The following is a 26,293-nucleotide window of genomic DNA, read 5'->3' on the forward strand; positions in this document are numbered from 1 at the left end:
GATTTGTGTACTTTCTGTCTTGTTGAAACAAAATATAATAGTACAGTTAAGAGATCTCTTCAAGATGTTTGCTAAAGTTTGTAAAATAATCCTATAGAGTTTGCTTTTGAATGTAAGTTAGTTCTGTTAAGAGATTCTTTATAGATGTTTGGTAAGGTTTGTAAAATAGTCCTATAGAGTTTCCTTTTGAATACAAGTTTGCAAAAAGTGTAAATAATGCATAATGTAAGTTTGTAAAAAAGTGTAAATATGTATAGTGATATTCATGCTACTTGTAAATATGCAAAAAGTGTAAGGGAGTTTCCTTTTGAATATAAGTTTGTAAAAAGTGTAAATACTGAATGGAAAAAGTGTAAATGTTGAATGTAAGTTTGTAAAAAGTGTATAGTTATGTTCACACTAGAATTGTTTTTAATTACTCTTTTACCTTCAGATATATTTGAATACGTTTTATGATAGCTCAAAATATAATTTTATGGTCTCAGTGGCCCCTGGAAAACTTAAGTGAAGGTGTCTGTGCTGGGTGGTGGCGGCTCACACCTTTAATCCCAGGACTCAGGAGGTAGAGCCAGGTGAATCTCTGTGAGTTTGAGGCCAGCCTGGTCTACAGAGCAAGATCCAGGACAGGCACCAAAACTACATGGAGAAACCCTGTCTCAAAACCAACCCCCCGAAAAAGGAAGTTTTTCTGTCTTCTTCCTAAAAGATTCCACTCCTTCTCTGTTTCTGTTCAGAAAGGGGTAGGCCTCCCACAATCAAGTTAGTTTGTACAGAAATTCTACTGCTGTGATAAGAGCACATGTATATATGAGCTACTTAAACAGCTAAAAGTGTCTCTATAATTAGCATGGGGTTTTGTTTACTTGAGTGGATACTCTGAAGTGTTTTGAAATGACTGTTTTTTTCTGGGAATCAAAATAGTCTCTTGAAAATTTTATTGAACATCTGTTAGGAGAAAGTTTTGAAAAGGGCTTGGTGCAGCTAAAACTGCTGTAGTCATCTTAGACCCATTCCAAAAAGGGCTCCCACAAATGTGGACATTCAAAGATGCCTTTTAGGCTCACACAACATGTTTGAGGAGCTCCAGATTGGAGCCATACCTGTCTCCACTTGCAGGCTTGCTGAGGTGGGCCTGCACCATAATGTAACACATTTTACAAGGACACCTCTGCAATCAGACATCCCTGGGTGGAAATTCCCGGGTACTTCACGAGACAGACTAGGCATACCCTTTTCTGTGCTGTGGACTTGGCCACTAGTCCTCCAAGGGTGATATTCATCAATGTTAATGCTTTGAAATCCCTGGTCGCATCAACCAGGTGTTTGACAGGTAGATAATTACCATCGCTGTTTCAGCTGTGGATGGTGAGGCACAGCAGCCTCAAAGCCAACTTCCTTTCTCACCTTTGTGGGTTCACTAACTCATCCAGGATGCACAAGGCACAGACACTGGTGACATTCTTGACTGTGCCCTGGGGCCTGCTGCTGTCATTCCTCATTTCTTCTTCCATACTTCCTTGATTGTCACTTCTGCCATGGCCTGCTTCTCTTCCTTTCCCCTGGATCTCTTTATCTCTCAGACACAACTAGCTCCATACTTTAAAGGCACCTGGGTCTTACACTAGAGTTCAGTGTTATGACAAAATATCTGGCAGCACTCATGAGAGGAACAACTTGCTTTGTCTCATGGTTTGTAGTCTCCAGTCTAGGCGGGCCAGCTTCCTTGCTTATGGCTCCTAAATGAAGCAAACCCTGACTGCAGTACACAGTGAAGCAAAGCTCTCACCTCGTAGAGACCAGGGCACACAGACAGAGGGGCTGAGGACAAGCCACACCTTGCCTTTACATGCCTTCAGCAACCCATTTCCTCTGCCAGGATCCTATCCTCCAAATAATATCAAGTCAGCACTCTATCAATGGGTCACTCATGGACAAGATCATCAAACCCAACCACTCAACCCACCTTAGCACACAGCCTTAGAGAACATTCCAGATTCAAACCATAAGAGGCCTAAAGAGACTGCTGGCCATCTGAGAACCTGTGTGTAAAAGTATAAAGGCATTGTGTGGGCTTTTGACCTGAGTGGCTGGTGCATGAGGATAATTGTAAAGTGATGCACTTTTTCCCATGGGGAGAAAACTAAGTTTTAAATCCAACAATCAGCTTGAAACACTTCAAAATGACTTCGTATCAAACAGGGTCTGATTAATGTGAAGTTGACACCATGAGCTGAGCTATTATACCTGGTTTCCTAGGTGAGTCTACTCTACAACAAAGAGTTCTGCATGTAGGTAGGATATAAAGAAGAACTTTCTAGCAGCTGGAGACTGAGATATTAGAACAAGTGAGCTAAGTTCTCACTCAACTCTTTTTTCACAGGCTGTAACAAGGTATCTCTCTTAATTATCAGAATGAATGATGTTCGTTGCCTTTTTAATACCCTTGAAAAACAATTATTCCTAAATTAAAATTTTAAATATATAAGATAAATTACACTGCTAAAAAGAAACTGTGATTTTTGTGGTTGTCAAACACATCGCTCTAAAACGGCTTTACTTGCAAATCTTAAAAATATTAAAACTCCAGCATAAAGCATGGGCAGTGACTTACACAGACAGCTATGAGACAGTTAATACATTCACTGCAAGTACAGAATGTGGGCCAGTGAGATGGCTCAGCAGGTAAAGGTTGCATGAGCCTGGTACTCACGTTTCTAAAAAGAAATCTGGATGTGATGGCTGACGTCCATAATCCCAGCACTCCCATAATGAGACAGGAGACAGACGTATCAGCCAGAGGCTCACATGGAGAGCAGCACTGGATAGGAGACCCTACCCACACTGCAGCACTCTCCCCAACCCCAACCTAAGATTAATTAAAATTTGAATGTAGAGAATGTAATGAAATGCCACATAAAGCTGTGAAACTATTTTAAGAGCAGTGTAACAGGGAAGCTGGGAAGCCCTTTAGATGTAACTCCATTTTGAAAATTCTTTGAAGCATGTTAAAGGACATTCTACTGATTTCAAAATGGTTTTCTTATGCACCCCAAGGGGTTAACTTCCCATATGCCCCAGTACCACCACTCCATCTGTCTTTGCAACTTCTAGACTGGGTAATGTCCTTGTTCACCACAAGAACAGTGGTCTCATGGGCACTGAGCAAAATGACCAGCAAAAACTCACTTCCCTCAAAAAAAAAAAAATTCTTAGGTTCTTCTAACAAAAACATGACAAGAAGGTGGCATTTAAGACTCTTTGGAGGTTTCTGTCTGTGTGTCAAAGACATAAAGGACTGGGCCCTGGCTCTGTGGCTGAGCACTGCTCTAAGATAAGGATACCGGTTTCTTCCACTCCTTCCACCTCGAATGGCTTTAATTCTGTCATCTGGGAAAGTGCTTTCAAAAGTGCTCATGAGCTGTGCTCATAGCTTCTCCTCCCTCCATTAACTTAAGACGCCAAGGAGTGGATAGCGCCACAGTGAACCAGTGTGCTTCAGTCCCTCCCTGCCCCCACACTGCAACCAGCCATCATGCTGCCTCCCTCCCTGCCTCAGAACTCCCGGGTGGTCTGTGTAATGAAGGTGCCAAGACAGAAGAGCTTGAGTTATATTTCAGCTCATCAAAAAAAAAAAAGATGAGGACATCCAGCATGTTCCAACAGTTAATAAACTCCAGAATTTCATTTTAGTACAATCCATTCTAGTTCCTAACTTCAGTACAGAATCTTAATTCCCACTAAAGATTCAAACCACCATGTTTCATAGAGGAATATAAACTTGGACAGAACAGCAAAGACTACAGTATCAGGTGTGAGATGCCACCTTTGTCTTTCTAGTGTTGACTGTCTCAAGAACTCTCAACAAGTCAGGATAGTTTTTAGAAAAATAATATGGTCTGTGGGGGTTTGGAAAAAAAAAAGGCCCCCAAAAGGAATGGCATTATGAGGAGGTATGGCCTTGTTGGAGGAAGTGTGTCACTGTGGTCGACTTTGAGGTCTTTTTTGCTTAGACTTCCCTCAGTGTGACTGTCAGTCGACTTCCTGTTGCCTACAAGATGTAGCACCCTCAGCTCCAGCGCCATGTCTTTCTGCAGACTATCATGCCCCTCATCATGATGATAATGGACTGAACCTCTGAAACTGTAAGTGAGCCCCAATTAAATGTTTTCCTTATAAGAGTTACCGTGGTCACAGTGTCTCTTCACAGCAATAGAAAGCTTAACTAAGTCATGGTCTTAGCAGTGCAACCACCCAAGGCCGAAACACAGAATGAGAGTTGTTTAGCCTGTGACTGCTGGTCTTCTGAGTTTCCTTCTCACAGCTCCAAACGATTGTGTTTTATCTGAGTCCAAAGGTATAACTACAATCAGCAGCTCCTGAGACAGAAAGGAACGGAAGCATGGACGTATTTCTGAGGCTGTGATGGTGGCAGCCTATGATCCCAGCACTCAGAGGCTGAAGCAGAAAGATCATCAGTTCAAGGAAGGACCACCTGTCTGTTTACAAAAGGAGACCCTGCCCACCCACCCCGACTCCACCCCCCAAAAAACAGTCTCTAGCCACATAGTCAGTGGCAAAGAAGCCAGGCCCAGTGCACACGTCCCAGGCCTGAGGAGATCTGCAGACACTGGGGCCCTAACTACAATTCTAGCATGCAGAGCCAGCACCACCTGCACACCTGATGGACCAGACCTGCAACCCCAGGCTGTGCAGTTTGACCTCAGGGCTTAGCAAAGGCTCAAGACAAAAATAAAACCTATGACAGAGCTAAAACTCTGCTGGAAACCATACTTGAAAATTGAGGAAAACATGAAAATGCAGGTTAAACTCACTCAAGCTTTGAATGAAAGCCACCTTCCTACAAAGCTTACCGGCGAGTCAGCTGTGTATTTTAAGCAACTGTGGTCCTCCAACATCCCAAATTCAGAATTTGCCTTACTTTTAAAAGATGTTAAACTGCCTTCAAGGAAAAATTTCATAACCTCTCCTGTCAGCATGGTGTCCTCACTAGCTTTCCCTGAAATGGCAGGAAATCAGTAAATTTAAAATTTTCAGAGAATGTTACATGTAGAAAAATTCTACTTTAATTTAGGATAACTAAGTTTTCCTCCTAGATCGAGGCGTGATAATTCCAACCCTTGGTAGTTCAAAGCAGGACGATTCCCAAGTTTGAAGAAAGTCTAGGCTACACAGTGAGTTCCAAGTCATCTTGGCCTACAGTGTGAGACTGTCTCAAAAAACAAACACACAAACAACCCCACAACATCCAAGGGCACGGAGAAGGGACACGTATCTACATACCTGTAGATAAATGAAGATGCCAGACTGTTCTTCGCTGCACTCTTAAAAATACATAAAATCTTAGAGATTTTACTACTTTTCTTTCCCGGGGTAAAAATAAAACTTAATGAAAAAGGAGAAATTGTAGCAAGTAAAGTTTTTAAATAACTCCCAGTAAGTCAACACTGTCACACTCAACAATGTCTCATAAGTAATATCACAAACATCAGACATATGGACAATTCACAGCCACAGACTCATACACCACACTAAAATCACAGCGTAAGTACTCTTTGGGAAAAGGAGAAATATAGCTGAAATGCTACAGGATGCTCTTTTTTGCAAATTGTCAAAAACAAAAACTAAGTATCTGATTTTGTGTGTGTGATGAGTGTGTACATATCAGTGCTGACTACACTATGTAAGTGTCTGACCTTTCGTGTGTACATACGTGTGTACATGTCAATGTTGGCTACACTAAGTGTCTGCCCTTGTGTATATGCATGTGTGTGCTTGTCAGTGTTGGCTACACTACGTGTCTGATCTTGTGTGTATGTCATGTATGTATGCCCGCATGTGTGCATGTCAGTGCTGACTAAACTATTTAAATGTCTGACCTTTCGTGTATGCATACGTGTGTACATGTCAATGTTGGCTACACTGTCTGCCCTTGTGTACACACATGTATGTGTGCATGTCAGTGATGGCTACACTAAGTAAGTGTCTGACCTTGTGTGTGTGTGTTGTGTGTATCCCTGCATGTGCGCAGGTTACAAGTTGGACATCAGTCTTCCGCATGTACTCTCCACTTACTTTCTGAGACAGATCCTCAATGTACCTGAGACCGGCCAGCTTGGCTAGACTGGATGGCCAGGGTTCTCCAGGAATCCACCTGTCTCTACCCCACACCCAGTGCTGGGGTGACAGACATGTGCCACTGACCTAGCTTTTTATGCGGGTGCTGGGGGGTCCAAACTCAACCCCTGTCTTTGCAGCAGGCACCTTTACCAACTGAACCATCTCATCTCCACAGCCCTGAATAACTGGCTCTTTAGGATGCTAAAACTCCCTCTTGGAAAAACAACCAAGAAAAGCATATTATCTTTTAGGATCAGAGAGAAACAACATAAAAATAAAGGCAAAATTTCATTAACTTAAAATTAAGCACCGTGCACACACTTATAACAGTGAGGATAAGAAAGAAGCTGGCATATCCAAATTATCCTAAAATTTGTAAGTATTTTGTGAAATTTAAAACAGGACAGATTTTAAGTTCTTACAAGGGAGCCAGGCGTAAGTAGTACACTTAGACGGTAAAGAAAGGTGGTTTAGTAAACCATCTGTCATCAGTGACATGTGAACCAGGGGAAGAACATCTTCCTCCTGCTGCAGCATCCCTCGGCTAGCGCTGGGAAGCATTAGTCCCACGCTCCCACACAGACAAGCTCTCCCTGCAGCATCTGTTGCTAATTGAAAGGGACTAGAATTACAAAATCCTAGTCAATTTCTCTCCCAGCTCTTGCTGTGTGTAAAGATTTTCTATGCAGGGGCTAAGCATTAGTCTCCACTACAGCTGATGACTAAAGAGCAAAGAGAAAGACCCAAGAAAGCAGTTTTGTGTCCAACATTATATGGGCTCAACTGTGGGAAGAGGGACAGCTAAGCATGTCTTTTGTTAGCTCAGAGCATTTCCATTTTATAAATACAAGTAGCTGCCTATGAACGTCTATTAACATCCTAGTTAGCCAATTGTGTATGTCCTCTGTTGGGGTAGTCTCCTTTGATATAACTTAAAAGGAACTGTCAATATTATACCAATTATGTCTTTGTTTCTGGCTCCCAGGCATAGCTCCTGGGACACAGGAGGCATTTAATAAATGTTTGTTGAAAACATATTCCAATTGCATCTTACAGCACTGTTCATTCACGACATTCAAAGCACCTACAAATATCCTAGGATGTTTGTTTTGAGCACCATGATCTATCTCAAGTCCTCTGCACTTTTACACCTTGTAGACTTGGAAGTTTAATGGCAGGAGGAACGTAGCTTAGAGATGTCAAAAGCGGGGGTCAGGCAGTTGCTAACTGCAGCACTAGCCAGTTGACAGTGGCTTCACTGTGCTGTGGAGTGAGACTTCCTAGTGCTCCCCGCAGAACACAGTGGCTGCCCTGCTGCAGGTGGCATGGGCCTGGGAAAGGCAAAAAGGTTGGCAAACACCAGGCAGGAGGAAGACATTAGGGAGAAGTGCAGGTTCTTGGCCCTGCCCAGCATGAGGACCCAGCACCAGACGCTGAGAAAGTCCTGACTGACAGACTCACGCCTACTGGCTCTCCAGGGACCATGGGTGTCAGATTTTGTTGTTGTGGTTGTTGTTGTTTTAATGTTTTCAAAACAAAATCATAGACAGATACACTATCTAACTAAGCTCCAGGTATTAGTTTAGATACAGGAAAATCTTTTCTTCGGGTGTTAGGAGTTAAGACAGCCTTGCCCAGGTCTAGCTGACCACGAACTCATGACCCTCCCATCTCAGCCTTCCAAGTGCTGGGCTACAAGTGCTGCCAGGTCCAGCTTAGAGACGATTGATTTTAAGTTTTAATTTCTCACAACTAAGACGGAATTTTACAAATGAAGCCACAGCAACAAGAGAGTAAAACTTAATTGCAATGTCAATGATTGTACCCAGGGCCACTCCTGAGCTACACCCTGTACCCCAGTCTTCAAAGTTACATTTCATTACAGGTTCAGACGGTCCCTCTAATACCTGTAAACTAAATGATCAAAGCTTTAGCAGCTAGAACTTAAGTCTGAAAAATCACAGCTATTCACAGGAGCCCCAGGTTCAAAGCCAGTTCGTCTGATCAGGTGAGACTTACCTGCCTAAGCGATCACAACATCTCCACGGTAGATCTTAATTCGCACACAGACAGACAGACAGACAAGAACACCCACTCCCAGCTTATCCTTTCAAAGGAACGTTTTGCTCTCTCTGTCTTGTTTCAGAAACACTGCCTGCCCCGCTGACCATGCCGTACTTCCCAAGTTCTCCAGCACTGCCCCACTGCTTGTGCATGAGGCACACTTGTCACACAAGGCAGAAGAACACGGCTCTATCCATGGAGACTGTGGTTGTGCCTCCCTCTTTCCTCCCAGGGAACAAGGCACAACCCTCCTCCTCCTCACATAGCCCTCCTCCTCCTCCTCACACAGCCCTCCTCCACCTCACACGGCCCTCCTCCACCTCACACAGCCCTCCTCCTCCACCTCACACGGCCCTCCTCCACCTCACACAGCCCTCCTCCTCCTCACACAGCCCTCCTCCTCCTCACACAGCCCTCCTCCTCCTCACACAGCCCTCCTCCTCCTCACACAGCCCTCCTCCTCCACCTCACACAGCCCTCCTCCTCCTCCTCACACAGCCCTCCTCCTCCTCCTCACACGGCCCTCCTCCTCCTCACACAGCCCTCCTCCTCCACCTCACACAGCCCTCCTCCTCCTCACACAGCCCTCCTCCACCTCACACAGCCCTCCTCCTCCTCACACAGCCCTCCTCCTCCTCACACAGCCCTCCTCCACCTCACACAGCCCTCCTCCTCCTCACACAGCCCTCCTCCTCCTCACACAGCCGTCCTCCTCACACAGCCCTCCTCCTCCTCACACAGCCCTCCTCCTCCTCACACAGCCCTCCTCCTCCTCACACAGCCCTCCTCCTCCTCACACAGCCCTCCTCCTCCTCACACAGCCCTCCTCCTCCACTTGCACAGGCCTGCTCTGAACTCACCTCGGACTCCAACCTGCTTTCTGCCTCCTCTCCTAATTCAGCTGGTCTTAGGTGACTGAGTGATCTGCCCCCAGGGGCTGCTGTGGGGTGGGGAGCAGGATAGGACCACAGGCCCCACTGGCTGGCTCAGACTAGGCCTCTCCCACTCACCTGGCAACCACGTTCTAAACTTCCCTGAATTATCGGCACAACTGGAGTCAAAACACTTTGATTGATTTCACTTGATTCTGCACTCTGGGGCCAAGAATTACTTCTTCAGGAGTTTATAGGCGTCAGTACACGCCGTTTTCTTGGGAGATGAAATAAGGAGCAGGTGAGTGCCATGTGGCTTCTGGGTGACCGATTATGATGATAGTTCCTAGTGCTACATAATCTTGCTTCCTCCCTCAGCCCACATTTCTAACAGGAGAAAACACCAGCAGGCTCCATTCTCCACTGATCACCTCACAGCAACTCTGAATGGCCATCGGGCGTCACAGTGCTCCCCAACCAAAGCCATTATGGCTGATGGATGAGAAAAAGGCCAACTGGAAACAGAATGACAGGCACAGGGCTCTTCCTACTGCTCTGCTGCTGGGCTAGGCAGGCCGGGGCGGCGTGCTCTGCTGTTAACGGAGCTTCTGCGGCACCGTCGGCCTCACTACCATTCACTTTTGAAAACCTTAGCATTTCCAGACGTTATCTGAAGGGAATATTTGTGAAGAACTGCTTAGAAGGAATAAGCCTTCAGTGTGGCATGGAGACTGAGACAGACAAGATGTTATAGGAAGTAAGAATATGGTTTAAATGAAAGAAGCACTCAAAGGCTTAGGAACCTAGTGCTGAGGATGCAGCATTCTAGGCCAGCAGGGTGGCTTGGTGGGTACAGTGCTTGCTGCACAAATATGAGGACCTCAGTTCAAAACTCCAAACCCATTAAAACTCAGGCATGCTGGGGGCAGCAAGGACCAGAAACAGGAAGATACCCATGGGCAGGCTCCCTAGGCAGGCACTCTAGCCTAACAGCAAGTTCCACACTCACTGAAAGACTGACTCAAAAATAATGTGGAAAGCAATAGAGGAACACACCAGATTATCAACCTTTGGTCTCCACATGCACATGCATAGACAAGCACGCACACACTCGTGTATACATGCACACACCTACACACTCGTGCACATGTACACACACTCCAAGATTCAGCATTCTATCTTCTCTGCTAAATATGGGAGGCAAAGGAAAGGCCCTTCCTTCTTTAGAGCAGCACCATGCTGCGGCCAGGTGCCTCAACTCCAGCACCAAGATAAGAAGCATCACTCTGTAGGTACTGCTTCCCAGGACCTGTCCTCTGAAAACAAAACATGCATCAGACCAGAAAGTAAGGGGGTGGCAAAAATACCAGGCGAAATTAACCTCCTCTTAATGATCCAAAGTCTGGATATTAAACTCCCCACGGGTCTGAGTGCTGAAGTCCCCAGCTTGGCACTACAGGAGGCCAAGGAATTTTTTTTTTTTTTCAGAGCTGAGGACTGAACCCAGGGCCTTGTGCTTGCTAGGCAAGTGCTCTACCACTGAGCTAAATCCCCAACCCTGAGGCCAAGGAACTTTTAAGAGTTGAGGTCTAGCAGGAAGTCTTTAGGTCACTGGGGACATGTCCTTGAAGAGGATTGTAGGCTCCAAGCATGAGGGGAGTTTCTGGACCACACACTCCTGCCCTGATATACAGAAACAAGGCCAACTAAGCCTGCGCTAGAACCTCCAAAACTAAAAGCCAAAATAAACTCTTTTTTCTGTGTGTTGACTTTCTCAATTACAGCAACAGGAAGCACTCTAAAGTCGCCCTCACCACTGAATTCCAGGCTGTGTCTGGAAGTGTACAGAAATAGGCAGTGTGTTTCACCGCTCCTGCATGAACACTACCTATCTGCCACCCTTACACATTTCCTAAATCTAACAGCTGACATGTTTCTTATGATGCATGAACACCAAATTGCAGAAGCTAAGCTCTTCAGTGTCCACCCCCCCACATCTCATTCTCACTCTGTGGCCCAATATGAGAAGGGTGGCATCACGACATTGGGATCTTAATTCGGTGAGGGTGGCAGACCAAGTTAGGGTACATGAGGCTCCAGGGCCCTTCCTATCTGTGCCTGGGAGGGATCCCAGGGCACCAGACCCTCAAGCCCACCTACCCTCACTCTTTCCTCCCCTTGGCTCAGAAGGGCTTCCTCACCTAGACAGGAAACCCTCTGACCTGACGCACCTTTTGCTTCGGCATGTGATGGAGAACAAGTGTGAAATTCCCACTCTTTTCTGGAAATCTGACAGTTTACTCTCCTTGAAAGAAATAAATTGGCTTTACAGCAAGAACTAGAGGCAAAGGACGGAAGACACTTGCCAATCAGTCCAGAAAAATACAGAAATATCCATGTACCAGGGACCTACTGATCAAGTTTTGCTCAAGGGGAAATTATACCAATACCCTCAGTTCAGCACAGCATCTTAGCCACAAACACAGCTCAGCCATGCCATCCATTACTTTCTCCAGCAGAGGAAAAGACTCCAAGGCCACAATCACATTTCCTGCTTATGTCCTCACGACTTCTGAATACACAGCTTTATTTATTATTATTATTATTATTATTATTTTTTTTTTTTTTTTGGTTTTTCGAGACAGGGTTTCTCTGTGTAGCTTTGCGCCTTTCCTGGAACTCACTTGGTAGTCCAGGCTGGCCTCGAACTCACAGAGATCCGCCTGGCTCTGCCTCCCGAGTGCTGGGATTAAAGGCGTGCGCCACCACCGCCCGGCTTTTATTTATTATTTTGTTCTTGCCTACTGACATCACTGTAGGACTCTTAAACTCTCGTATTTAAATAAACCTCACTTCTTTAAATAATTCTTATTGTTGCTGAGAATCACGCACTCAACTTTTGGTACATTCAAAAGTGTCTGGTTTCTTCCTCTAATTAAAATGTTTTCAATAAGTCCCTCATTTCCACAGTAAATAGTTTATATACAAGTAAGTAAAAATACATACTTTTAAAAGTCTTCCAAGAAAAATAATTCTCTTAACTCTCCTGTTAGGTGGGATTCTGCACGAGATAAACTTGAATTCTGACTGAATTTTGTATAAGAAGGGTGTCATGTGACTGACATAGGTGATTTATTTCCACTCTACAAATCTACTTACTACTATTAAGCTGAGTCCTGGAAGGTCTTCAATAACCTGTCTGAGGCCATGCAGGGAGCTGATGACAGGTCTGGAGTGAGGGATGCTCAAGGCATTAAGTCTTTGACATAACGGCATCGACAGTCTCACACTCTTAAACCATCTCTGGGTTGACTCCTAGCAAATACCTAACTATGCTGCTGAGTACCACGCTTACCAAGAAAGAAATGGAGGGGAAAGGCTTTTACAGAGAAGGTCAAGAGAGACTATTCCCTCAAATATATTCATGGGCTCTGCAGTGGGCTGGGGAGCATGGACTGGAAGCCCACAAGTGTCATGCTCCACACAGAATCTTTCAGTCACTTTTCAATGTTACTTTTCTGTGTTTCACTTTCCACCGTCAGCTGTGAGCTGTTTTCAAGTGTGAAATTGCCTAACAGAGGAAGCAAAGCTGTCATTTGATATCTGGGAGCGTGGAGATGGGCTGCCCTAAAACTATGGTGGGAGTTCTTCAGTTCATACATACCCTCACCTATAAATTCTCCAGGCTGATAATTCTGCAAGAAATATCAATGTAAATTTCAAATATTTAAAGTCTCATAGTGGGGTGGAAAATAACAGTGAAGATACCCAGGGACTTGTTTAAGGGTACAATGGGAATGTGAGTGATATTAGCTTAGTAACTAACACGTGACTGACCCTGATCACTTTACGGGCCTGTACACTCAATTTTCAACCAGTCTTTGTATTTCACAGGGTAAGAGTGTAAGTTCTATTTCTAGCTGCCTTTGACAGTAAGTCAAGACTGCTAAGAAAAAATACTGCTAAGAAAACATTAACTATAGCCCCCAACAACATATTTTATTTTTCTATTACACTAAAAATGCCATAACAAAAATTTATTCTATGCTACCAAGTGAAGAAATGTTTCAAATCCTTGGGCCAAAAAATTGGTGAAGTTGTGGTTTCTATAGCAATAGAAATAAAATCAGAGCTGCTACAAGCAAGTGCTCTGGAGACAGGTGAGCAGTGCCCTGGCTTCTGCTCCACCATATCTCCCAGTGTGTCCAGGAGCTCCTGAGGGAGGGAGTGCCTGCAGAGAGGACAGTGCTACAGTCCCACTCAGTGCTGCACACCCTCTTCCTACCTGGCACATCTCTCTGCTTTTTTCTTTCCTCCCTCCATCCCGAGTGTCTGTGGTAGGAAAGGAACCCATTTACCATGAATGGTGTTTGTTTAATAAAACCTTGCTAGATAACTGAAGGAACAAAACGCACCTGAAAGGATGCCTGGCCTCTGAAAACAGGGCTGAGTCTGATGCATGAATTCCTATTCTCAGACCCTCTTGACGGGTCTGCAGCTGCAGCCGTTTAAGGGCTGGCTTTTCCACAGCCGTAGACAGAGAGCGCGCCACGGTTTCTGTCTTTGTGTTGCTGGATCTGTTTTCTTTAGCATGAAAGGGCATCTTTTTCTTTTTTTAAGTTCTTGGTTTTATTGCAGAAACTTGGGAGCCCGGAACTGCCTTAGCAGTGCCCATGGCTGGAGGGCTGTGGCTTTAAATCCAAGATCACAAAGTCGGCAGAAGTGAGTCTTAAATAACAGAAGGTGATCATTTGCACTTCAAAATTTATCTGTCTTGCTTTCCCCCTCAATTAGACCAAAGCATGTTGATTCCCAGGTTTCTGCGAGTGTTTTCTGGTCTAAACTTATTTATAGAACAGAATAATGGCCCCCCTGCTAATCTGGCATTTGCTCAAGTTTCTGTCCATGAAAATCGAATCTGTTACTGGAAACTTTTCTCAAAATATCAAGGCACACCATCCACAAGATAAAAGGATACACTGATGGTATAAAGTACAGGCAGGTGGGTGATGGTTTTGGACAAACAGGTGCTAAGGATTCCCAGAGAGGGCAGGGGCAGGGGAGCTGTATAAGCAGAGGGCAAAACTCCTCCTCACCCTCTGACCTTTACTTTCTGTCAGACAGGAGCTGCTCCAGCTCCAGTGACTGAGGCAGCAGTCAGTGCTCAGGTCAGAGTTGGGAAGTGGGAGGGAACTTACTGCCTGGGGACTATTTACGTACTGCCTTGTGGTCACTACACATGAAATACTGGCCCATTACCACTGCTCTCTCCCAATGAGAAGGAAGACTACCTACTCACAGGCCGTGCTGCTATTCGGTTCTAAGCGAGGCTTCCCAACTCTCCCTTAGGATTACAAAGGAGGCCCTACCTCTCTAGGTCTGAGATCATGTTAGCTGAAAGGTGAGAATCACTCTTTGGTAAGGCCATTCCTGGTTTGTTTCTCCTTGTTGCTGAAGCTGATCTGCCCAAGGGTTGGAGGGACTTCCCTGCTGCTCATGCACTGAGCAACTAAGCAGCTGGGAGGTGCAATTCTTTCATGCAAACAATTACAACAAAGCCTCTCTTTGGACTACAGTTTGGCTGGATTTTTCCCCCAAACACTAGGAAGGACAACCACCTGGAAGAGGGCTGCAGGGAGGAGAGAATCCATTAATGGTGCACTGCCACCTGCTGGCCAAACTCGAGGAGTGGTATTCCCAGAGAAATGAAGTTAGGAATTGGAAACTGGTAAACATAGTAAGTCAGTACGTGAAACTGCGAGTTTATACGGAATAGTTTCATCCCATTATACAGAAGCTCTCAGATGCTAAAGTCGAACTGGCCTTGATGTGCTTAGATGGAAAAATAGCCCAACAGCCACTTTTCAGAATGGAAGCCAGAGCTGAGTAGCAGCAACAGCATCCGGAACAAGCATGCACCCACGGCATCCAGCTCTGATCCTCACAACACACTGGACCCCACTTCAGGATAAATGACACTTTACTCACAGGATCTCCCAAACTTAAGGCGGACTCTAAAACTTCTAAATTCATTGTAATTAATAAACATATTCATGCTAGCTGGTACCAAATTAGAAAGCGGCGCCTGTGAAAGCAAAATCAAGTGATTTCACTACATTTTTTGTTTGTTTTTGTTACTCCATTAACTACATAAACAGTATCAGTTCCCAAGTGGTTGTTTGGGGTACAAAGCTCGAGGATGTGCATTATGGGTTGAAAATTTGCCTTTCCTCAGCCCAGCCACCCTTAACAATGAAGGTTTGCCCCAAAAATAATAAAGCTCTTTCATTCCTAATTATCATTTCTTATGAAGCTGAGCTAAACAAGGTTAACAGAACATGGCAGTGAGCTAGTACCAACTAGACCATGCACCTAGTGAATCCTGTCTGCTCCATCAGTGGAGACACCTGACAGTCAGTGGGAGCGTAATGAATAAACTGCTCGTCTATGAAACTCAGTGCTCAGGTTAGGAGAGGAAGCTGTGGATTAAAACAGAGCCCACCTGCACTGACAAGAGGAACTCATATCCAAGCTATAGGCTTAGCTATGGCTGCCTACAGAGGCCCCAATGGCCACAGTAATACATCGGTAATGTTAAAAAATAATGAGCAGGCAGTAAGGGCAAGAGAGACTTGAGTCAAGTATTTGGCTACATGGGCCATTTTAAAGTGGGAGGAACAGGTTTATTATGCTCTCAAATATAGAATGTTTTAAAATGTGTTCACAACTTCCAGGATAGTTCATCCCTGAAGGCACACTGCATCGAAAGAACACATTTTACCCACTGTTAGCCTTGGGAATTTCACTGACATCTTAATAAAACTTAATAAAGTTCACCCATGTGAAGAGGCTCAGGGGACATAAGGCCTTGCTTAAGACACTTCAAAGACTTCAATGAGTTTCCAGAGATACATAAATGCTTTTAACAAGGGCAGTAAGTACACACACACACACACACACACACACACACACACACACACACACCCTTTGGGCCACATACAGTTCAATCCCCTACTTTTCTTCTTTGGAGGGCTGAAAGGACGGATAAGCAGACCCAACACATACGTAAACTGCCAGTAAAACACACAAGTTGTACAGAGAAGTAAGAGCCACTGAGCCACCTTTTCAAGCGAAGCATTTGAGGAGATTGCTCTAACCTGGGGCACAGTACATTCTCGCTATGGCATCGCTGTCACAGGAATCTTCAACCTCACTCCACCTGCTAAAATACGTTAGCTGAATGTGTCCTAAAAACAAAACGACAGGAGAAATCAAAACATTTTTCTCTTCCATTTTCTGCAGAAGCGAACTGTAATTACTCCTTTTGTAGCTAAAAACAGTATCATTAAGAATAATGGCATCATTAAGTACTAGAAGCTATTACTGGGGGTGAATTTGCCGCACTGATAATGAAGCTCTAGACAGGAAATGAAGATACTAATTACAAGATAAAACGCCTACTCAGTTAATTGGAAGCAACAGCGAATAAAAAGAAATGCATTTGCGAAAGTTCCTGACCTCCATCATTCAATAAGATGTTGTTTGGGTTCAGATCGCGGCACACAATCCCCTCTCTGTGCAAGGCGTCAAGGGCTACCACCATTTCAGCTGCCCATCTCTGAACACAGCCCTCTGGGATGAAGAACCTGGAGCTCACTGCTAATTTCTTATCAAGATCCTCAAAAATTTGATGGATTTCCTTGTCTCCTCCCAGGGCAAGCACGCTTTGCTCCTTGGTCTCAGAGTCTCTCTGAAATAGAGAGCTCGGTTCCTCTTTAGCCTGCTCTGTGAACAGTAACACTTCCTCCACTGTGGCAGTGTCTGTGTGTGCGCAGTGCCCCTTGGCACCTGAGTGTGGACTAGAAATGTGGAACAGGCTTTCTTCTGTGTCATGTGCAGTGACCACTGCCTCCACTTGTCCCAGCCCTTCAGACTCAGGATATGAGCTGGGCAACAGAAACTGGTCTCCTGAGCTACCGTGATCAACAGCAGCTGTGAATAACGCCCCGAGATCTGCCTGAGCATGGTGCTTTGGGGTCACACCACAGGGCAGAGATGTAGTGGGATCACTCAGTTCCTCCGGGCCTTCTTTTCCCAGGCCATGGTACTGTTCGGAACTCAGCCTAAGGCATAACACATCCGGGGCTTCCAACAGTTTACTTTCCAGCCTGCCTGCACTGGCCTGTGAGAACTTAGTAGGATCCATTGCTGAAGCCTCTTTGGTCGGCTGCCGTTCACCAGGTAGGTTTACGAGAAGGTCGGGCCTTCCTTCTTCAGCACCACTGACATCCTCAAAAGCAGCTTCCTTAAATGAAATAACTGGGACGGAGTCATCTGAGCCCCGGCTGATGGAGTCCTGAGCTTCCGTCTCTCCCTCACTTTCTCTGTCTCCATCTGCAAGGGTAAAGAGCACTTTTACAGGTTCTGGTTTCAGACTGTGCAATTTCTCGCCAAAATCCAGTCCCAGGAGCTCACTTGTGCTGTCCTTACTGTCGATTCTAAAGAACTCCATAGGGCTGTTTTTTGACATAGTGAGGGAATCAGATGTCTGAGGGGAACAAGCTGCTTCTAGGTCCTCATCTCCAGGGAAGAACTTGAGCTGGGTGCTAGGGCTCAGACTGTCAGCAGCAAGGGGTGCTGGGAAACTGAGAACAGCCTGGGTGTCAGCACTCTCCCCTTCAGGCTGCATGGTAGACTCCTCATTCAAAGACCCCAGGTCAACTTTTTCCTGCCCATACTCATTGCATAGTGTTAGGTAGCCAGCCGTACACTCCTCCTCTGAACTGGAGCCTGAATCCGGCCATCGGGGAGAACCATCCTGGCCATCGTCGTCTTCCTGGTTGCTATCCTCTTGAGAACTTGGGGTGAGACTAGTCTTCAGCGGCAGGACCTTTAACATGCCCCCCATGTCGCTCCCTCTGGACTCAAAGCTGCTGCTGTCCTGAGGACTAACACTTGGCTGCTGGAGGTAAACGTGATGAGGCAAGGACGGTTTCGTTTCCTTAATGTCAAAGCTTTCTTGAGAACTTCTGTTTAGAAATTTACTGATATGTGACCAGAGTTTGCCACCTGTGAACAAGTACAACAAGGAATTAAGATCTCCAAATTGGTAGATACTTAAGCCACTAAAAAAAAAATAATAAGTATTATAATAACTAACCAAAAACAAATAAGTCAATAAATTCATTAATATCAAAGATCCAATGTGTTTTCAGACAATTATATGCAATAAAATGTGACACTCTCCTCTACAGTTTACTACTCCTAAGTACTACTGCTAAGTACTACTGTGAGTACGATACACATGCATTTCCTGGTGCTGATTATTTAAAAAATTACAACCTATTTCTTCCTGTAAAAGGAATTCATTGTAATCCTCACATAACTAAAATCTTTAAGTTAAATGTTGTTTAGTCTTCTGCTTAGGTCAAAATTTGTCAACCAGAGATATATATGCACTTAAAAGTGTATACACTAGTAAGGGATCGATAGCATCACCCTGTTCTGAAAACGCCCAGTCCAGAACTGGAGGGGGGATCTGGAAGCTAGTACATAATGATGCCTTCACAAGTGACATGTTAATTTATCTTCCCATCTTCTGCCCCTAGTACATGTCTCATGCTTTGTATGAACAAATACAACTACTGGGGAAGATTAGCTGGGCAGCTCTTAGTAAGGGGAACCACTGAGGTAAGAACTCCCTGACAATGTGTTCTGATAGACACCTTTGGGCCCAGAGCCCACTGACGTCACAGAACGAAACTAAGACCACAGACACCAAGTGAGCATGAATGAACCCAACATACCACCTACAATGCTGGCTAGATAGTTGCTTTACTAGAGATTTCTTCTTATTTTAAGCATTAAAAACTCAGAATTAGAGAGGTTTTTCTAACTAGAATCTACATTTAAAAAAATCACAGAAACCATAATGGATTAAACATTTAATGATTAAAAATCATATCAAAAGAAAAATTCATTAAACCTGGTGCCAAAGTCTCAAGAAGTGGAGCTGCAAATGCACACTTTGTAAAGACAGAGACAGCTTCCAAAACTGGGAAATGAAAGAAGAGTTAAGGACAAGTGAGATGGTTCAACTTGCTGCCAAGTCTAATGACCTGAGTTCGATCCCAAGGACCCACATAAGGGGAAGGAGAGAATCAACTTCTGCAAATTGTCCTCTGATTTCTACATGCACATCATGATGTGCACATCCACATATGCAAGAAATAAACGTTTTTAAAAGAATGAGTCAAAATAAGCCTATCTTCTTAGATGAAGAGGGTGAATTTTCAGACCAGTTTTCATTTGCTGTTGGGCATCATATACCAAAGAAGATAGATCAAAGCAAATAATCATGAGCCATTGGCCACCAAACCCACCCAGGAAGCTTCTACTTCACAATTTAAGGACTTCAGTAAAACCACAAATCACCTTGCCCTGCCCCCAGCATGAAGAGCAGTGTGGGCTGTGACTGTCACTGTGTCAGTCCCAGAGCCTCCTCCCCCCCTCTCCCCTCCCCCCCATGCAGTAAGTTTCTCCCACTTTGGTGGCAGTACAGACAGTACAGTGTGTAGCCCTTCATGTCTCCTGTTGTCTTTAGAGTATTTCAGGGCTTCAGAGTTCCCTGTAAATACACTAACATTTAAGGATCTACCTTGACTTTCAACTGATTGCCACACTCTTTTGACAACAGTAACCACTGTGTGAAGCTGTGAAGGTGAAGCCTGGGTTTCATTGGAGACCTCAAGATGTTGGAGATGCCAGAGCCATGGTATACCTGCCAAGGAGAGCTGCAGACCAGGTGTGGAACTAGCTCGTACAGAAGTGTGTTGCTGTCAACAAAGCTGAAAGCAGTTGGAGATCTGAAGAGCGCTTTGACATCAGACACGGAGATGCAGAGTTTGGAGTTTGCCCAGCTGGGTTTAGGTCGTCTTAGTACAGTGTTTCCTCACTATGCCTCCTTTCCTCCCTTTTGGAATCGGAATGTATATTCGGTGCCATTGTATGTTGGAAGTATGTGATCTGCTTTTTTATTTTGATTTTACAGAGGATTAAAGTTAAGAGAACACATGAGTCTCAAAAGAGACTTCGTACTTTTAAACAATATTGAGATCCTGATAGACTATGGGGACTTTTGAAGTTGGACTGAATGCATTTTTGCATGATGATATGGCTATAAGCCTGTGGGGGGGAGGGCACTAGCAAGTAGAATGTGGTGGTTTGAATAAGAACAGCTCCCATAGGTTCATATATTTGAATGCTTAGTCATCAGGGAGTGGAACTGTTTGAGAAGGATTAGAAGGATCAAGAGGTATGGTCTTGTTGGAAAAAGTGTGTCACTGGGGGTGGTTTTGAGGTTTCATAAGCCCACACAAGGCCAGGGGTCAGTCAGCCCCTCTCTCTCTCTCTCTCTCTCTCTCTCTCTCTCTCTCTCTCTCTCTCTCAGCTGCCTGTGGATCAGGATGTAACTCTCAGCTACTGCTACAGCACCATGCAGGACACCATGGTCCCCACCATGATGACAATGGACTAACCTCTCAAACTGTAAGCCAGCCCCCAGGTAAATGCTTTCCTTTGTAAGAGTACGTTTCCATGGTCTTGGTGTCCCTTCACAGTAATAAAACAGTGACTAAGACACTACTATCCTTGAAGTATCCTTTCACAGACAGCAAGGGCTTCATAACTACAGGCAGAGACTTCTACCTAGCACATAAAACACATTTAATAAAAATTTATTAAACTGAGCTATAAATGAATGGCATCTTTATAATGTTTTTCAAAAGCTTTTAGTGAAAATGTCTGTAAGTACAAATTGTGTTATGTGTAGGGGGTCATACACTCTTCCTATGTTATAACTCATATATGGTTTTACTGTAAGATTCTTAGCAAATGCCAAAGAGAGTAAGAAAAACAGAAGGCACAAAACCCTAATACCATCCATACTCTTACCACCAATGACAGACACTCCTAACCATTCCTTTATTTTCAAGCTTTTACTCATAATCAACATGGTATCATATAAACATTTTCATGAGAAAATGAGTTGAAATGAGTGTTCAGCATGGCCGCACAAGTAGGTTTATAAATGGTCTCACAGTAGGTGTATAACACAGTTAAGCACTCCTTTGTGAGTGGATGTGTGTATAGTCTCCAGTCTTTGCTGTATGAATTATTTAAAATAATAAACCACTTGCCATCTGTAAATACATCGTCAAGACAGAACCCCGAAGTGAGAGTGCTCAGTCAAGGAGGATGACTCCATCAAGTAAGAGCAAGGGCTTTTTGAGAAAGGTCTCCTGTAGCCCAGGCTAGCCTGAACTGGCAGGTAGATGAGAAGATCCTGAATTTTGATCCCCCTGCCTCTAGCTGGTGCGCAGGCCCTGAGGTCACCACCATGCACCTGGCAGCTGGCTAGAGAGCATGAGTATTTCTAAGGTTTGTTTGCAGGCTGCTACGTGGCTCTGCCAGAATCCCTTCTATACGCAATGGACAACACAGCACCTCCTTCAGCAAGCTGCCTGCACCAGACATTAGCAATTACCATTTTATGAACCATCATGCCACCCTGTTTAATTTCCATTGTTTTTACTATTGGGTAACAATCTTAAATGTGACTGTCAGTGCTTTCTTTTTGGAACCTTCTGAGCTCACACAAGTTCCCTAACATGAATTATAAAAACTGGGTTTCCAGGAGGGGAAGAGGTTGTCTGGGCTCCTCCAGCTTCACTCTGGGGCCAGTTCAACCTAGCATTCTGTGTGGAACAGAGCTCGGTGCAGATCACATCCTCTCCTGCACTGCTAACCATGAATCACAAAACCAGAACACATCATTCCTACAACTCTGAGTGTGTTATGCTTTCTTCAGAATTAAGACCAACCCTAACAAACTAACATAACCAAACATCAATATTATTATAACAACATTAACTTAAACAACTGCTGTTCATTAAATCTCAAATACAGAAAATACCCAAAATATTGATCATCCTAGCACATCAAGCATATAACTGATATTTCTAGGCCCCTTAAAGCATAGGAAATTGCAGTTATTGAACCATCTTAAGCTATAAAATTGTAATTCATAACGTTTAATTAAACCCCTCTGTCTCTCATTTTAATTTACTGGTTTTCTATAAGACTGCACAGTAAATATGTGGATTTGCCTGAGCAGAATTAAAACTTGGATTTAACACAAATGATATTCCTATAGCAATGGGAAAAGTCACCTTTGACCTAGAAATTCCCACTTCAAAATATCTGTCCTACAAATAATTCTTAAAAACAAAACAAAATAAAAAATGCAAAAAGATAAATACATGCAAATAACAGAACAGTTCACAAAGCAAGTAGGAGAGAACAAGTTGTATCATGGGAAATGTGCAGAACCACTCTGCAGCCATGCATGCTCACCACATGCCTACCACCCTAAGAAACATGCATGCTCACCACATGTCTGCCACCTTAAAAGACATGCATGCTCACCACATGCCTGCCACCCTGAGACATGCATGCTCACCACATGCCTGCCACCTTAAAAGACATGCATGCTCACCACATACCTGCCACCTTAAAAGACATGCATGAGCCGGGCGGTGGTGGCGCACGCCTTTAATCCCAGCACTCGGGAGGCAGAGCCAGGCGGATCTCTGTGAGTTCGAGGCCAGCCTGGACTACCAAGTGAGTTCCAGGAAAGGCGCAAAGCTACACAGAGAAACCCTGTCTCGAAAAACCAAAAAAAAAAAAAAAGACATGCATGCTCACCACATGCCTGCCACCCTGAGACATGCATGCTCACCACATGCCTGCCACCCTGAGACATGCATGCTCACCACATGCCTGCCACCCTGAGACATGCATGCTCACCACATGCCTGCCACCTTAAGTGCTGTACACATGTAGCAATTTAATCTTCTGTAGGTCCTACTGAGTGCATAGTTGCAATGTCCCTATTTTGCAAATAAAGAAACTAAGGCACAGAAAGGCTAAGCAATGTGCCCAAGGTCACAGAACTAGTAATGGTGAGACAACACTCCCACTCACATTGCCCTTGCTCTGTATTCCAGACTGGCTTTGAACTTGTTATAACCCCCCTGCCTCAACCTTCTAAATACTGGGATTATGGATACCACTACACCCAAAGAACACTTTCAGAGAGAGAGAGTCAAGTCAGTCAGTCCAGTCAGTCTCACTATGCATTCTACCTAGCCCTGGCCTGGAACTCACTATGTAGACCAGGATGCCTTGAACTCACAGGTATCTGCCTGACTCTGCCCCTTGAGTCCTGGGATGAAAGGTGTGTGCCACCACACAGTGTCCATGACCTTTTATGACACAGCTCTATATAAGCTCAGAAAGGTGTCTAATGTACATTGCTAAGATGACAAGCAGACCAGAGGCAACATGTAAGACCTGTTTACATTAAAACACAAAAACAGAAATAATGGGCACGATGGCTCAGGCCTGTTATCTCAGTACTGTGGAGCTGGGGCAGGGGGATCACAAATTCAAAGACAGCCTGGGTCACAGAAGGAGACTGTGTCCACAAGAGAAAGGACTTCTGACTGAACATCGGCACCAACAGGAAGGCTCTCCTCACATCTTCAGAACTGAAGTCTGTGTGCTAATAATTTGAAAACTCGGTTAATAAAAAGAGACTCTGGTGGAGAAGTTCCTTCATGCCCTGCTCTGCTCTCATAGCCTTGGGCTTCTAACCTGGTCGTTCCTTTTTTCCCTGACTGAGAACCATCCACGCACAGAGCATGCCACTAGTTGCCAGGCTGTATCTGAAGAATATTCTATAACCATCCATCTCAGTAACGTTAACACTTAGCCTTGACTAAACAGTTTCTCCATCTTGCTCCTTCAAATGCAGCTAAGAAAATCATTAAAAAGAACAGTGAGTATTTAAAACCTGTCTTCTAAACTTGTTTTTTGGACACAGGACTATAGCATGCTAGGTAAGTGCTCTACCACTAAGCTATGTCTTCTGCAGCTCTCTTGAAAACGTTTCTGTCATACCCACTTCCATCTTGATATTAATAAGCATCTCCAGGGGAAATTGCTCAGTCAGAAAAGTGCTTGCCGGGCAATCTCCAGGGCCTCATAAGAAAGCTGGGTGTGGTGGAGGTATACTTATTACCCCAGCACTTGGAGGAGCCCTGGGGCTTGCTGGCTAGCCAGACCAGCCTCCTTGGCAAACTCCAAGCCCAGTAAGAAACCCTGTCTCAACAACACACTGTGGACAGCTCTCTGAGGAACGACATCTACAGCTGACGTGCATGCACATGTATACACACACACACACACACACACACACACACACACACACACAAACTCCAAGTCCTGTGTCCAAACCTGAAGCCCTGTTTTTCCTGACTCAATCTACTTTGTCCACAACTTGCTAAAAGCCCCCTTTTCAATGTTTTGAGCCAAGCACCCTGGAGTCCTGCAAGGTAGAATCCTATCAGTCAGATCTACTTTTGAAATGCATTCAGACTCAAACAATAAAAAGTGAGTGTGGGCACGGACATTCAGATGCTAACAAACATCCTAACCACACCAGCACACACCGGCACTGCTGTGGCCTGGATAGAGCCCAAGTGTGCCTCCCATAGATCACAAGCTATAACTCTGGTCCCAGTGTGGGGCTGCTAAGAGCTGGAGACCTCTGAGAGTGGTGCCAGAGGAGGCCACTGGGTCTCTGGGTTTCACCCTTGGGGAAGGAATTACAGTAGTTCTCAGGGGCCCTAGGCTTGCACTGGCCTCTCTCTCACCCTCCCACCTTGTCTCGTACAGGAGCCCAGCACTGTGCTGCCTTTCACCGGGAGGTCACTAGGACCAAGCAAACTCCAGTCCCATGGCCCTGAACATACTTTCTTGCCTGGGTGCCTAAGGTATTTGTTCAGGGTAACAGAAAATGGGCTAATGTGAGCACTCCCCAAACACCACCATTCTGTCTAGTTGCTTACAAAACCTCCAAGCTGTCCTCATGCCTTTTGTTCTGCTTGGTCACCAAGCTACCATTTTCCACAAAGTAACCACAGTGGCCCTTATGTTGCCATTTTTCTACTGAGCATCTACAGCGACAGCTCCTCTTGTTCAGTCAAGTTCTTACAAACAGTGAAAGTGGCCCATGAGACACCGTGAGCCCTGCTTTCCAGCTTCCCGCTTCTCTCACTTCCCCTGCTCTGCTCAGTCACCCTCGTCTGGCTGCTGCTTATCCACCAAACAGTGGCTCTGGGCTTATGTGCTTGTTTTCTCTTGCCAAGGCACTCTTTCCCCACAAACACACACTGTTCCTTCTCCCTCATCAAATGCTCCTTTCTCAGTATGGTGACCACCAGTGAGAACAACTGCCCCATCCCTTGACGTTCTGCTCTCCTAGTGTCCTCCAGCTGTGTATCTTCTCCTATGTGTATGTTTACCGTCTGTCCCCATCTCAAACACCATGTGGGCTCCATACAGTCCAGCTCTTCTGCACTGCTCACTGCTGTGTTAGAACTACATCTATGCCCCAGAAAGCTCTCAAGAAGCTTCTAGCTGAATGAAGTAAAAACAGAGAGTGGGAAACTACACATTCTAGCTAGTTCTGTAAGCTCTGGGCAGCCTGATCTGTGTATGATCTGTGAATCATAAATGCTCTAAGTTCAGCAGAACTATTTACACTATCAAAGTATCCTTTCATAATCATTTCAGGGGTAGTGCCACAGTGGATGTGGGAGTGGGGGACAACTTACAGGCGCTGGTCCTCTCCTCCACCACGTGGGACTGTGCACAACATCTTCATCCATGGAGGTACCACAGAAGGGCACAGTGGGGAAGAGAACACACTCTTTTCTGCTCCACTACTTGAGCCAAACCTGGGAAATGCACAGGTCCACAGGACCACGAAGACCACACCATCATCTTCTGCCAGGACTCTACATCAGCCCTTGCTCTGCTCTAGGCTCACTACACCCTATCTGTGCAGGCCAGTTTTTGTCAATTTGACATAAACCTAGACGTATCAGGGAAAGGGGAGGTCAAATGAGTAATTGTCTCCACCAGACTGAGCTGTAGGCAAGTCTGTGGGGGCACTGATTTGATTACTGATTGATTTGGAAGGGCTCGGCCCATTGTGGGTGGGGTCATCCCTGGGTTGGTGGTCCTGGGTTATATAAGAAAGTAGGCTGAGCAAGCCATGAAGAGCAAGCCAATAAGCAGCATTCTTCTATGGC

General features: G+C 45.0%; 1 protein-coding gene across 4 annotated transcripts in view; it reads right to left on the bottom strand.

The window, feature by feature from the left end:
* Positions 1-26,293, bottom strand: part of Rps6kc1 (ribosomal protein S6 kinase C1) — a 156,527-nt gene that overhangs the window by 17,079 nt on the left and 113,155 nt on the right. For all 4 annotated transcript variants that reach the window (XM_052737991.1, XM_052737992.1, XM_052737990.1 and 1 more), the window contains 2 exons: positions 16,593-18,143; positions 16,232-16,321 (listed from right to left, as the gene is read on the bottom strand). In XM_052737991.1, coding sequence (XP_052593951.1) covers positions 16,232-16,321; positions 16,593-18,143 — 1,641 coding nt within the window. The remainder of the gene's footprint in view (positions 1-16,231; positions 16,322-16,592; positions 18,144-26,293) is intronic.

This window comes from Peromyscus californicus, unplaced genomic scaffold, assembly GCF_007827085.1.
Source record: "Peromyscus californicus insignis strain IS unplaced genomic scaffold, ASM782708v3 Scaffold_14__1_contigs__length_90479793_seg_2, whole genome shotgun sequence".
Lineage (NCBI taxonomy): Eukaryota > Metazoa > Chordata > Mammalia > Rodentia > Cricetidae > Peromyscus > Peromyscus californicus.